The 15,541-nt window shown below is 39.3% G+C and overlaps 1 protein-coding gene across 4 annotated transcripts in view; it reads right to left on the reverse strand.

The window, feature by feature from the left end:
- vipr2 (vasoactive intestinal peptide receptor 2) overlaps positions 1-15,541 on the reverse strand; it is a 67,457-nt gene that overhangs the window by 35,611 nt on the left and 16,305 nt on the right. Inside the window, exon 1 of one of the 4 annotated variants that reach the window (XM_044219060.1) lies at positions 1,592-1,622. The exons of the other annotated variants lie outside the window; for them this stretch is intronic. Within the exon in view, the coding sequence (XP_044074995.1) occupies positions 1,592-1,612 (21 nt within the window). The 5' untranslated portion in view covers positions 1,613-1,622. Of the gene's footprint in view, positions 1-1,591; positions 1,623-15,541 lie in introns of those variants that run through there. 4 annotated transcript variants of the gene reach the window in all.

A 15,541-nucleotide genomic window follows, 5' to 3' on the forward strand; every position in this document is an offset into this window, starting at 1 on the left:
AAAACATACAGGCGATACAACAAGAGTCCAACAACAAGTTGTCGAGTTCCTTTCGATTACAGATTGTATATGTTAACTTATTTGTTCCTTAATTTGTTTGTCCATATTGTGTTTGTATTATTCTTAAATGTAACTGCTGGAGGGAAGTATTTCAAGCTGATACACGGGGGGGAAGTCAAGGTTATGATTGACAGATGAATACACGGTCAAGATAAGCTGCTTAAACCAACCAGCCAACGCTCCCTTCCTCTCTCTTTATGTGTGTGTGTGTGTGTGTGTTTAAAACCAGGAGAAGCAGATGAATTAATAGTGTGTGAGCCATATAAATCCTGCAAACACTGAGACCCTGCCACAACACTGGACAAACAACTAACCATCCTCCACATTTTGGAATATTAACATCAGCATAATACTGTATATGTGTGTATGTGTTTCTGTGAGTTTGCATAAGTTTAAGCCGTAGCCATGACCATACAACATGTTCAGTATATTTATCCATCTACATGTCTCTGTGAAACAAAAATAAGCCTGTGATCTCGGCAGACTCATATAAACATGCAGTCTGGCTACATCAGTGTTGTTGGTGGTGCATGAGGAATATTCTAACGTCACTGGCACAGAGACCAGAAACAACATGTAAGCCCCAGTGTGGTTTTAGTTATTTCCAGAAGGATTAATACTCAGAAAATTTTAAGTCTGAATCATCTGATTTAAATTTCTGCATTCCCTGCAGCAATTTTTCAAAAATCTAGATTAAAAAAAAAAAGTCTATGAATAACAGTTTGCACATTACAGCGAGAAACTGTAGCAAATTACATTTAAAGGACAACATAAGTTCATAGTTTTTTTGTGTAGTTTTAATGACCAAATTAATTGCCAACCCCAGCAGAACCCAGTTTATTTTCTTTTTATAGCTTCACTAATCAATAGTTTTTATACTACGTGTCATGTAAAAGGAGTGGCTCATGGTGACAATCCCACAGAGACCTTGACTCTACAGTTCACCCCAGCTCTATGGAGCGTTTAAGCATCTTTCAGCTCATTCTTTTGGTTTTACGGCCTGCTACTTTAATATTCTCATCAGCCTCATTTCCAACAGCAGCAGGCAGCATTTTTCATCAAACAACACATGTGATGTTAAGGGATGTTTGATATTGTGTTTACGTCTTGTCCCACTGCCTCCAATTGGCCAAAAAATATATAGATATATTAGGCCTATAACAATTATGATGCATTAACAAACCCATTTTCGATAAGGATCCCTTAAATTATTATCCTATATTTAAGGTATTAAAGAACTGTGACTAAGTCGTGTGCTCTCAGGTGGACAAACTTTACAAAAGTGACACATTTTTTCAAACATATCTTTGGCAATTTCTAACTTATCGGGCAACATATACTTCGATAAAAAATGTCTGTGATAAGCTAAGATCGTCCGTTGCTATCGGCCATGCCAATATATCGGTCATATAAGTCTTTTTTTTGTTTGGTCATTTAAGTATGAGGACTTGTAGCATTAATCAAACTATCAGCAGCTTCAGTGTTTTTCAGTATTTTTCTTACTTTGTGCTAATTGACTCTGTTATCTTACCAATATTTGGATCAACAGCATTTGAAATATCTCCCAGTGGATAGATTCCTCTGCTGCCCATCACTCACCCAAATCCTACTACACAGTTGGCCGCCCTTTATCCCCTGGCATGAGGCGAGGCTGGCTGTCATCAAGACAACAAACAAATTCAAACATGTACACACACACATGCCCAACCATGAGCCAAAAGTGGCAGCTGAACAGCCTTTTGGTGCGTCAAAGACCAAAACAATTTATCCAACATGTGAATAACATTAGGATTCAGCTTCGGCAAGAACATGCTCAGACTTCCTCAACAGTCACCTGTCAAACTACATTACCTGAGCGAACTTCCTTGGGGTGAGAAACTTCTCCTACTTCTTAAGCTAAATAAACTATTTAAAAACCCTGTTGGATTAGCTGGAAAATGCATCGTCACAAATCTGAAAACAGAAAACATCTGTTTTTTTTTTCTTTTTAGAGATATGCGGTTCTAACAGGACAGCGACGCTACAAAGATATGATGATCTTATAGAATATGATGTATGTAACCACCCAACAGTATATAAAGTAGTTAAAATTAGCTCGACCTGAAACATCTACAGCAGTAGAATGCAACACAAACACATTAATGCAGCAGAAATATTAATCCAGAAACATCATATAGCCTATTATAGTAAAACACTCTGAAGACTTCTTCCACCACTGCCCATGTGCACGCCATTGCATCAAAAAGACACAGAGCGACACAGAGCGAGGAGGAGGCTATGAGGCCAGGCTTTTAAAGACAAATTCCTTTGTGAAAACATTATGTAATAACTAACAACTGAAAGGAATTTATCAAAGAAAACATGATGTGACAACATTTGGCTGTTTAACATCTGTCCACCACAGAAATGTCTAATGGACTGCTGAGCTATGTTAAGTCCGCTTGTCGTGGTCGTATTTATTTAGTGCATCAGAACATCGGCAAGTACGTATGTCTTTGTTTGGAGTGAGGTGCAGCTCTGTCCGGAGAAGAAGAACAAAGAAGACAAATGTTAAGGATGACTGCTCTCTTCAATCACCTTTATTGTCCTTTTGGTCCAGATGCCTTCATCAGAGCACATTACGCCAACAAAGATGATTGAAGGGCAAAAGATCCTGTCCTGAACCTTTTTTCTATTTGCATTTCTTTGTTCTCATCTGTGGACTAAAGAGTGAAGTATGACATCAGCTGACACTGAGGTGCTTATTGCTGTGGTGTTTCTGCACTGCACTTCCCAAAGGTTACCTGTCAATCAAACAGTACAGGCAGTACTGTAATGACTGAGACTTCCATGGTGGCTCTTTCCGCTCAGACTGACTACTCCGTTCTTCTATTGACATCCAGACAAACCAGAAACTGTGAAATGCATCACTTCCTTTTCAACAGAGCATTTTTCCTGACAGCGATTGTTCAGCTCATGGAAAAACTGGATATACACCAGGCTGAATCACTGGTGTATTACAGCAGCCAGCAAAACTGACATTTATTTACATGTGAATGTGGAGGAAAATTTATTTTACAGCTGGATGGAAACACAGCTTGGGTTCCTCTTGATCTGTGTTTCTCTCACACACACACACACACACAAGTGAATCAATCTGTCAGATGCTGCTTTTAGTGGCTTCTACCAACTCTACTTTCTTCTCCATTTCATTCCTCTCTTGTCTTTTTTCTCCCTGCTTTTCTTCCCATTTGGTGTTTGAAGTGAAAGACATTTTACAGTTCTCATTACCACACCTGTCTGAGAGCTGTGTGTGTGTGTGTGTGTGTGTGCGTGTGCAGACAGCATGCACGTAGCCCTGGTGCAGGACCGACATATTTATCTCAGTCCTGGATGGCTGCCCCAGCCAATTCTAGTATTTCATGCTCGAGAAGTTCTGTAAGTAAAAACACACGACTTACACTGACTGAATTCTGGTGACCTTCATTACAATCCATGTAAAATGCAGTGTTTTAATGTGCACCATACACCACCGGTGTGTTAACCTGAAGTGTTTACAGCAATGGCACCTGCTTTGTGAGGCAGAGCTATTCAACTGTAAAGCATATCTAAACTGCCTCACTAAGTTTAGCACAGGCCTAAAATGTGCACTGTAAGTTGTTTAAGGAAAAAAATGTCAAAAATAGAATTAAAATAAATATTGGATCATTGTCAGGGCAGCCATACTGTAAGTGAAAGTCAGATACTGATAATTCCTGCACCTTAATAGGGAAACGACAGCGACGGTCTGGGATGTTGAGGAGTCAGATGATCAGAAACCTGGACATGGTTAGAATCAAAACAAAACAGTTACGGTAACAAGACGTGGTTACATTAACCACCAAGTCCTCAGAACTGAAGAACAAAATATGTTGCCTGTCATCGTCTTTGTAAATGACACATTCATTTTCTGATCAAATGCCTCTATCTGCCTCTAACAGCATTGTCTGTTAGAGTCTTCCAAAACCATTACAAATGACTTACAAAAATGATACTTATGACTGTTTTCTACTGTACCACCACTATGGCCAAAACGTGGAGAGGTTTAGGCACAAAAATGTCTTGGTTAAAGTTAAGGGAAGATCGTAGTCATGGTTAAAACAAAAACGTTGACAGCTGTTAGAAAAATTGGAAATAAACAGTGGTTGCCCATGTTTAAGTCACACGATTTGTTCGCCCATCTATCCACTCCTCCCTACCAGGACTCCTATGACAGACTGTAGTGGTCAAGCAGCAGCTCATTTGTTTGTTAAACGTTTCATTACAGGAAACGTTTTCTGAGCATCCTGACCTGTCAGGTCTGTAAGAGGAGCTCATTTAATGTAAATGTGGGCGATCAGTGTCCTCTTGCAGCATGAAGCATAACGTTTGAATGGGTGGGGATATAAAATCTGGATGAACATCGGTTTAAACTAATCCACTCTGAACATGGCTATAAAATTTGCATTTTCCCTAAGCACACTATTTTGTGTTAACTGTCGTCATAACTATTTACATGCCTCATTCAATCATTTGTACTCAAAGTATTGTACGTTTTTTGGTTTGTATTTTATATGATTACCTGTGGACAGATGACTGATGGCTGCATATTGGCAGCAAACATTCAGACCTTTTCCTTGAAAAGATTTCATGCTTGACCTCCATTTTGTATTTCAGCCTCTTCCTTTAAACATTTTGTTTAGTAGATGGTACAAGGTCAGTGATGACAGGATGTCAGGGAGGATGGGAATGAGGGTTTGCGTGGAAGACTGGTGACAGCAAAAACTGATTCAGATTTAAGCCTGCAGCATCACATGGCTCGTCACTGGAGAGAAAACATTTAACACTGAATCTATAAGCCATCATATCTGACCTCCAACAAATTAGAGTTATATTTCAGACCTTTAGGTGATGATTTCAGTGAGAACTTCAGTCTCTTGGTTTCTGTTTCTGTAGGATTATGCTAACTGCATACTATCTTGCCAAGATATATCTTAACTTACATACAATGCTATTTTTTTTAGTTTAACACCACCTGGTCTCTTACAGAAAAAAAATTAGCAGTCAGAAAACAAGATCATCCAGAAAAACAAAGTACAAGGGGAAGGGGAGAGTATAAATATGCATTTTTTTTCATGTTAGGTAAGATGGAGTGTGAGGTCGACAGGTGCATTGGTGCAGTGTCAGCTATAGTGATTCTAATGGCAAACCAACTATCACCTGTGGTCATGAGCTTTGAGTATTATTATTTCAGATACAAGTGGCTAAAATGCGTTTCCTTTACAGGGTAGCTGGGCTAATCCTTAAAGTTATAATCCCTAAGAGTTTCATGAAATTAAATCCAATTTTTGATACTATTTATGCTCAGTATTTTCTTTAGTAACAGCCATTTGATTATTTACATTAGCTAATTACCTCTCTATATAATAGTTTTCATTGCTGGTGGCAGAGTCCGCCATTCGCACACTGGATTCAAATTGACTTCACATGCACGAGGGATTCACAGGAAATGATGCATGTATACGATACAAACCAAAATACCGACATTTTCTACATTATGGATCAGTTTTAAATACGTCAGAGAGTATTGGAACAAGACGGAGCAGCCACGGTGAGCTGTTAGATGTAGAGCTGCAGGCGGCAGGGTGAATACCTTCAACAAGGCAACCAACTTCACTGTCCTGCTGTTGTGTGGAAAACTACTCACGACTCGTGCAGCTTGAAATTAGGTTGTAGCTGTTTGTAGCACAATGGAAATTATTGACTGACTTCTTTATTAAAACAACTTTCGTTTGTTCCAGTTGCTCTCCTGTTGTATTTCTGACAGAGGAGAGGGTTTGCTGTAGTATTAAACCGCACTTTCTGATACTGCCAGTACCCAGAGGTATCGCCAAATCTGAAATCTTAAGGATTATAGCTTTAAGGCTTTAGCATCCTTCTAACAAACTAAAATCTATTGCAAAATTTAAAACAACACCATTGGTTTAGACTTATCAACATACCTTAATTTCTTTCTGTCTCAATTTTCACTTGACAGTGGAGTCAGTCATCCCTGTTTCACCTGAAGCTAAACTACTATATGCTCTTGACAGGTAAAAAAAAAAGAACATGTTATTTAAATACTGTGTCAATGAATTTCTACACCTTATGTAAAGCACTTTGAATTGCCTCTGTGTTTAGAAGCTTTGTTAGGGATGACTAATCACCACTAGGTCATATTATATGTCACATGCTAATATATGCACTGTTGATGTGGCAGGTTGGAACAAACATCCTTGACGCGTTGTTGATCGAGGAGATGAATCATATTCTTCACTCTGGATAAGAGCCTCAGTAAACTGCCTCCAGTGTAAATGTGGTATCAGACATCAACAAATAGGCAACTGTGTTTGTGAAACAGATCCCCGCAGCAAAGACTTCATGTAAAAGAGTGTTCACAGTCCTTATCAGAGCCCCCGTATTTGTGGGCAGCAAAAGCCTGTTAGGAGACAGAGCTTAGACAGTATATCAGATTACACAGATAGTGGAAAATGTGGTTTTATCACAATAATCTCGCTGCAGGGGTGACTTAGAGCCCCATGAGGCTCCACTTCTTCCAACTAGCTCCAGTGGCGGTTCTAGACCATTTCAAATGGGGGGGCCAGGCTGGGGCCACGTGCAATTTTAGGGGTACCAAATATATTAAGCATAAGTGTTACAATGACTACTATGGTAATACTATGATATTAAATCAATTTAAAAATTCGAGCCCATCTATCTCTATGAGCCAATCCACACGAGTCCGAAACTTTCGGATTTCGCCATGCAGGATTTTTTTCCCTGCAGCTGTTTCTTCAGATGCCGATAAAAACAAGCTAGCGAACAAAATAATGGCTTTTGCTCACGTGATCAATAGATTTTATCAGACGTCAGTGTCATAGTTCACACTTCACACAGCAAGATGGATGTTGATCGATCCATTTGGTCTCACAACATAGTGCCCTGTTTGACAAACAAAATAAAGATTACAAAGAAAAGATAGGGAAACCGCCGGGATAGTTACATTAAGAGTGGACAGGAGGAAAGCCAAAAAAGCAGTGGAAGCATATGAGCTCACTGGCTTTCCTTGAGAAATCCACCGAGCCCTGGAGGTATTATAAGCTGACCGTTAAGGTTGTCAAAAGTATTGATATTGTTTCGATACGTGTTTAAAACGATACGATATCCGATAATTATACATTCGATAGTATCGGAAGTACTGAAGCTAAAAAAAATAATCATACAATCTTTAGATGACGTATTTTAGACACCTACAAAAAAAAGTGCTGTATTTAGAATATTTTCACCACCTTACCTTGCCGTCAGACAGCCTTTCCGATGGGAAACTGAAGCCTTATATCGCTCTCTATAAAGCCGCCATAGCCCACTGACAAAAACAGTAATTTTACGTTGCAGAACACAGGAGTTGCTGGTCTACTGCTGCCTCGACCCACAGCAACTAACATGTTAAAACACCAAAGTCACACAATAACACAAACAAATCGGTTGTGATCGGTTACTGGTGAAAATGTTCTAAATATAGGTACGCTTAAACTGATATTGACTTTTTTTTAGGTGCCAAAAATATGTTTTGTTGCTGCCCAGGTCCACAGCAGTGCATTGCTTAGCCTCCGTGCTGGTACTCCTGTCTGCTTCTCCAATCAGGGGGCGTGCCGACCGCCGTCTGCTGTCGGTATTTATACAGGGGGAACCCTTCAGAGACCACTGTTCTACAAGGTAGGGAAAACATTTAAGAATAGTAATAATAATGTTAATTACTTTTAACATTATTACAAATGTGTTGGTATGTGGTTCTGTGCCAGCACTGTGTGCAGGTTGTTAATTTAAAAAAAGGAATATTTTGTGTGCCTTTGACTTTTTTTTTTTCTTTTTTGCTGTGGTATTGAAAGGATTATCGAGTATCGTTTTTTTATACTAGTATTGTATCAAAGTTTAAAAATTCTGGTATTGTGACCACCGTACTGACCATTAAGCCATACAATAAACACATACAGCAGTTACACTTGTTACAATAACATTGGCACCACTTATAGAAATGGTATATATTTTCTACACAGTATTGGACACTTACAAACCCGTCTGCAGTGTGTAGAGTTGAGTGTGGGTTTATTATAGTAAAAACATTTACTATTTCTTACTGAGCAATTTAGACTGGGCCTGTTCAAGGTTCAGTGCCTTGCTCTAGGGCGCAGGAGGAAAGACTGCTGCTCATTCATTTCTCCAGCTGGTCCTTTTGGTAACAAGCCTGCTATTCTGACCTTCAGGCCACAGCTGCCCCAAATCTAAATAGCTAAATAAAATGAGACTCCGTAAGGATCCTCAGAAATGAGTGTTGACCTGAGAGCCGGCCCAGAGGAACGGCTCCACCCCGACTTCACCATCTGCTTCACTCAGTCACTCAGTGATTCCAGAGTAACGTCAGAGCAGAGCAGACTCACCGCACTTCCCTTTACTGTAATTACACGGTCACTGGATAAACACAGGGTAGCATCCAATATGATGTTTTAAAGCCAAATTCTGATATTCTTTAATATTTCTTAATCTAATAGCTGGTAAATTACATAAACAAACAATCTTCATATGAATCCCTTGGATTTGTTTTTTGTATGTTTTTACAAGGATTGTGATCAAGATATACTGAGTGCTCTCTGATGGATAAACTATGTTGGCATTTCTGTACTACAGTTTCTTGCCCGACATATACACCAATACCAATATATCTGCAAAGAGCTAATATCAACCAATTTATCGGCCTGGCTCTAATACAAATCAGAAAAAGGCGAGATTCCTGACCATATGTTTTGTAAAAAATTCATTATTAAAGTAACAAGAAAGCTGTATACACAAAGGTATAGACTGATTAAATTAGTGGTCTAATCAGCAGTCATTAGTGATCACCAGGGCAGGGAGCAGTCCCCAACACAAAGTCTCCATTTGAAGTCCAACACAATAATTAATCTAGTAAACATAAACAGAGTTCACAAGAGTAGAAAGTAGAATGTTGTATTAGCAACACATTAACCTCAGTCAGCAGGTACAATTGTTAGCTTGGTCAGCACTAAACTGATCACTGGAGTCACAAAATAGCTATAGGAAATGAGTAGCCTACCTACAGATGATGCTCCAACAGGGGAATTTGGGGAGCAGGTCAGTTTTTGCAGATCTGACAAAATGGCGGGTGTAACAATGTCAGTTAAACTGCTACGGAACTGAGCCGGCAGGGGTTGCTACTAGCAACAGAAAAACAAAACTGCTGCTGTCGCTTCGTTTGGGACAGGACGCCTTAAATGTGCACATGAAACAGACTTTGCTTTTTTGAGGTGAATATATGACACATATCTCAGTTCCAACGCCAACTCTCCACACATCAGAAACCTTCCCTGCTGGAATAGACGAAACTTTGTGAACCACACCAGTGAGCATAAAACAGGATCTTAGAGGCGCAGAGAGTCAATGATTTTATACTTTGAGTAAATTTAGGCTGTTTTGGGCTAGATGTTGGGAATAAAATGGCTGCAGATTCGACTGGATTTTCACTTCACAAAGTGCGGCACTATTATAATCCCACTGAAAATACAAGGAGAAAATATTGAATATTAGAAGATAATGCACCATTTCCTCCTGTTTGAGTAAGGTTTGCTAAAAACTAGCTGTTCAGCTGTTTTAGGAAATTACTAAGCCTTTTTTAGAAAACTGAAACTAAATGTTTGTGCGCTGTTTTTAAAGATTTTACATTGCCAGTAAGAATGATTGCACATTGTTAGTTTTGGTCTTTTCATGGGGTTTGTTGACAAAAAGAAAAATATAGCGTAACACCAGACTTCTCCTATAATTGTAAAAAAAACTGGGTTTGGGACAATAAGCAGTGTCAATACCATTTAGGGCCGATGCTTTTATCCAGTGTGATTTACAGTACAAAGAGTCCATCAGTGGAATAAGCCTACATATAAAACACATTATGAGAACTACAAGACACCAACACCAAAGAGAGCTGTTAATATTTTTAATGCCTTTATTGCATTCTGCTCTGTTGTGTGCCGGCTGAATATAATGGAAGCGAGCGTCTCATCTTATTGTGTTAATGTTCGTGCTCACGGCACAAAAGCAACTGTTGGTAAGAAACTGTGCATGAGGACTCACAGCACTATGCTTAATCATAATGGGTTATGCCTCGCTGCTTTCTGTGGCCTAAATACAAAGACAACAAGCAGCTTTCCAAAATATTCTCCCTTTAAAAAGAAATTACCCCTACTCTCTCTAAAATTAAAAATATATGTAGCATGGGCAACTTTTTTACTTTCATGGTTTGTTGACCAAATGGTGACTCTTTCTATGATGAAAAAGGTAATTATTTCTCTCTCTAAAATGTCCTGATGTGAAAGCCAGAAGAGTCCCTGTAGGTTTACTTTAACTCAGATTAAATTGATAAAAAAAATTGTACCGGTCTATTTAGTTCATTAGTTGATTCGTTTGCCAGGAAGAATACGCTTTGATCAACAAAAAACCTGAAGCCTAACATTAATCCTCTGCCTGGCCAGATGTTAAAAAGCACCCAGAAATAAATAAATAAATAAATACAATTATATCTATCTAAAACCACTTGTGTCAGTGCGTACCAGTTGGTGGTCATAGTCAAGAAAGCCATCCACTTATATATATGTAGAAAGGGCTTCATTTGTTTCCTTTTCAAAAACCTTCTTATAACATACTGTATATCAGCTTGGTTTAACTACTAGATGGATGGATGGATGTACAATGAATTATTGATGTAAAATGTACTTTCAGTGCATTCAGCCCTGGTGGTTGTCACTCCTCTTATCTCCGCTCCACGTCAGCACGTTGCCCAAATTTAGATTTTCTCACTCCAATAAGAGACAAACTTCAAACATCTCTGCGTGATGTCACACATCTGTGGGTTTTTTTTTTCTTTTTCTTGACATTATCTCAGTTTAAAACTGAAATAAACACTGATGACCTGGTACAATTCCCAAACCATGGTAGTGTTATTTACACAAAACCAAATCACTCTGACTACATTAGATTTTGTTTTTAGCCAAAAGCCAGAGAAAAGCTTAATGCTCCATGAATCTATATATTTTTTTCAATCAAATGACAATGTGTAATATGAAAGGTGTTGCTCATAGTGACAAACCCAGACAACTATAGCGCTACAGGGCTTTTGAGCCTGTTTAAGCTAATTATTGTGGTTTTTCTGCCACCTGCGGCTGTTTTCAGCTAACAAGCTCTGATAAACTCAAGGTCCACCACCTGCCCAGCACCAAACAGCAGACAGACAAAGTTAGAGACTAGCTGGTGAAGACAAAACCTGTGCTCACCGACTGTCTCAGGCAACCTGCACTAGTCCTTCAAATGAGATGATCTGGCGCGCCTTATCAGCACAGCAACATCATTTGTCTGTGCCTTTCAAAACCGTTACAAATCGCTGTTGAAAAATAAATCTGTTTTAAGACGTAACACGATGGTTGAGGTTTGGTTAGGCACAAAACCGACTTGGTTAGGTTTAAAGAACCTTACGTCCCCTTACTACAGCCGCTGAAGAGCTTTTTTACTTAAACGTAAACACATCGGCGTTTTGGGGCATTTTCTGAAACGACTGATTCTGACGTTCTTCTCGGAAGGAAAGATAAACTGTTGTTGGTCAAGAAAAGGCTTCAACATGTGGCTCCCAGTAAAAACACAAATTATCATACACATCTCTTTGTATCTCACACATTTTAAAAGTTGTAGTTAAAATGCTTACATAACAGTTATATTGCATTAACCTCTTTTAAATTCCCACTCATCAACACAATCAAGTTTCCTGTACACTTTCCTTATGTAATGCCTTACACAAGCAGCTTTATATTTATCCCAACCACCATGCAACACTTAAAAGAGTTTCACCATTCCAAAAGTGGTAGAAAAATCTGTCAACCCACAGGAACAAAAAGTGCTGTTTATCCTTCCAGTGAAGTGAAAGCATGTTGGAGTTTTCTACACAGCGGTAAACCGACTCCAGGAGCCTGTATCACCGCACAGACTGGCAGTGATAAATCGATACATTTCCATATGAGAGAGAAGGCAGCTGCAGCTCTCTGTTGCCCTGCTATGTGAGACCACCGTCAGTCTCAGGTGACTCATCCAATATTTTTCCTTGAAAACACCAACAAGCACCACAATATTCACCTGGCAGCATTAATTAAAGGTGCAGCTCACAGCATCACTGACTTGTACCTCATTTGTACGTCGCTTTGGACAAAAGCTTCAAATAAATGTAAATGTATCCACATCAATGCGTCCTGTGCATTTAAACGCCTCACATGATTCCAGCTTTGTTGATGCAGCTTTACATAACAATGTTTTAGATATCAATTACTGTCCACCCTATTCTACAAAGTGTGATGTGTTTTAATGAGAAAAGATGTGTGACTGCCATTTGAACATCAGTTTGGGCAGGCATATCTAACAGCCTATGAGGCTGGGGATGTTTTGTTTGTTTTCCATATTTTAGTGAGATGTTATGGTGATAAAATTTCAAAGAGAGGTATTTAAATCTTATGTCTATTTGGAGAAATGTAGTTTGAAGCAGTATCTCAGTCTGGCTTTAGAGCTTTTAATGTTGTTTTCTTATAGGGAAGGTGTGTGTAGGTTTGATCACTGCTAAAGTGGGAGTTGCGATGTTATGTACTTTGTATTGATGCCTTGATGCCTCGTTGTTGAAACGTTAAAAGGGTAGCATTTGGTTCCTAAGCACTAATTGGATGAATTATTGCCTGACTGCACTGCGAGCATAATAGTGTGGGTTTTGTGGATGCCGAAGCTTCCTGCTGATCCCTCTGGAGGTGGAAATACCTGCTCTCATCTGTCCTGCTGTCCTCTATCAGCCCTGCCAGTTCTCTATGTAGGCGCTGTTTATGATTTAATAGCACAGGAGACGCACACAACAGATCCTGTGGTTTGGGGGAAAAAAGGCAAAATTCAACGCATTGACATGAACATCTAGAAGAACTTGAGGGATTTGGCTGTCGACAGTAAATGTCGTCACTCAGTCTCACTCAGTGTTGTTTTAGGTATCTTTCACCTGTAGTTCAGTTCATTTGGTCCAGACCAAGGAGAAAATGATGCAATGTTGCCTTTTAGTTCTGGTTCGTGTTCTGAAGCCTGATGTTTACAAAGCATGTATCTCTGTTGTTGCGTATTCTATCTTGTGAATATTGTGAATTTTGTATATTCGATGTGTTTAGTGTTTCTTGACTGTCTCTTTAGACACTGTGTCTTTAACATGTAGTCCATCATAACCAGGACTACAATTCCCTTGATGTTTAGCCACACAAGTTCAACTGATTGATACAAAGCTTTTCAATTTTAACCTTTTGTACTGCTGCATTCATTTGCTACCTGAAGAAGGTCTCTGACCGAAAGCTCGCTAAATAAAACGATTTTTGCACAGATTTGGGTTGTGCAGATGCTTTTTTTCCATTAAGCACACTATTTAGTAAGTATGGAGAGCTTTAGATGCTTCTCTCTCTCACTTTACGCAAATAATGACTCTGTGACTCTTGTTCTCTGTGGGAAGCAAAGACAGAAGTAGTGTGATGTTGTCATAGCACCCCACCGCATATCCTGGACCAAGATGACCGGGAGACAGACAGGTGGTTATTATCATCAGGCTTCTGCTGCTCTGATACGAAGGTTTTTACCTCTTCATTGTTGTTCAACCTCTGAAGTGGGATATTTTCAGCACGGGCCGGAGAAGTGTACAATCTGACCGATTACAGGGCTGCGTGCCATTCAGTCTTGCCTCTCAGAAATTAGACTAAATCTCACATGCTTGTTACAAGGGTTTAGACTGGAAAGCATCCAATTAGAATTGACTGAGCCTACAGCTGGAAGTCTGGACAATCAGCAAACTATAAGACGAGAACAGCAGGCTGTAAAGATCCTGTCTTCACGCACACATTGCCATTGATTTTTGGCGCCCAGATCTATCTTTTCCAACACAATGAAAGCTAATTTTCTAAACACAATTCTCAAACAATGTCGGTCAATTCCGAGGGTTTGAATTGTGTTATTTTCTTCCTCTTTTGCTCTATAAAACTGTTTCCAACGGTTTCCAAATCCACATTAAAACAATAAATCTGACTTGATATTGAAACACACACACACACACACTGAAAATCGCAGCGCAGGCATTGACTTGTCAGAGGGTTTATGGTCCGTCACTCATCAGAGCAGCTCAGTGAATGTTGTTAACAGGACGGGGGGGTTGGGAAGGCCCTCTGGCATCCTTAGCCTGTGTAGTTTATTTTACTTTCTCTTTCATCAGTTAATTTTACTTTTGTTACTTATTCAATTTGAGAAGCGGGGAGGACAATAAGGTTTTCCTTCCTTCCGCTCCTTTTTGGTCAAGGAACGTGTGTAAAGTGGTAAGATTACAGTGTATTTAAACTAAAACCTCAAACAGATGAAAGGAATTGTTTTCCTCCGTTCCTTATTTTCTTAATTGGCATTAAAAGATTATCCTAAAAATTGGAACCGGTGAGATTCTTTTGGTTTCTTTTTTCATTTTCAGTCTCTATCTTTAATCGCTAAATTGCTTCATCTTTGTTTCAGCTCTGCACTTGCCAGACATCACCTGTCAGTCAAACTGTGTGGGCTTTGATGTCTTCTTCCATGGATTTTCTGTGGATAGTACGGCTGTATTAGAGCTGGATATGGTACGGCAGAACGACCGCCTATTTATTCAAATTTGTTTGAATTTGGTGTTCCCCTGATAAAACTGGGACTCTGGACAAGTGCTTGTACATGACATCACACAAACAGCATATGGAGCTGTTCTGAGCTCTGATTAAGTTTAGCAAAATTTAAGTTTCATGGTTTGAAAGTTCATCATTCAAAGTCAATAGTCTGTTTTAATAATATGGGGAAAATTCTTCCTGGGCTGCAGGGGATTTCTTTTTGCAGTACTGTGGTTGGCCACTGGGGCAAACTGGAAGCAAGGCTGACTCTGCCTCACTTGTTTCTTTTAATCATATCCCAAATGTTTCTAACCACAGAAACACAGCAGTCACCTGGATAATTTAACAATACTATATGTTTGTGTTATTGCCATCGGTTTTTAACTGTTTCAGCTTTGCTTCTAAGGAATCACGTTTCGTCCATCACTTTGGCTTTCAATACTACAATACCCGTGAGCTTCGACCACCATTGCTGTGGAGAAGAAGCCTGTCAGAGGAATGAATCAGACTGGTAGCAAATACAAAATGCTTTGTTGTTGCAGTTAGGAACAAAATGCTGCGCCTAGTTGCTGAATTCATCCATAATTGACCCAGACTCGGAAAGTAAATTCAGTTTAGCTGCAGATTGTATCTGCATCAGTTTTCCTTAGTGGCACACATAATGGAATTTTCTTTGTCTGTTTCTTACTGAAATGCTAAGTTTCAAA

This window comes from Siniperca chuatsi, linkage group LG13 (assembly GCF_020085105.1).
Source record: "Siniperca chuatsi isolate FFG_IHB_CAS linkage group LG13, ASM2008510v1, whole genome shotgun sequence".
Classification (NCBI taxonomy): Eukaryota; Metazoa; Chordata; class Actinopteri; order Centrarchiformes; family Sinipercidae; genus Siniperca; species Siniperca chuatsi.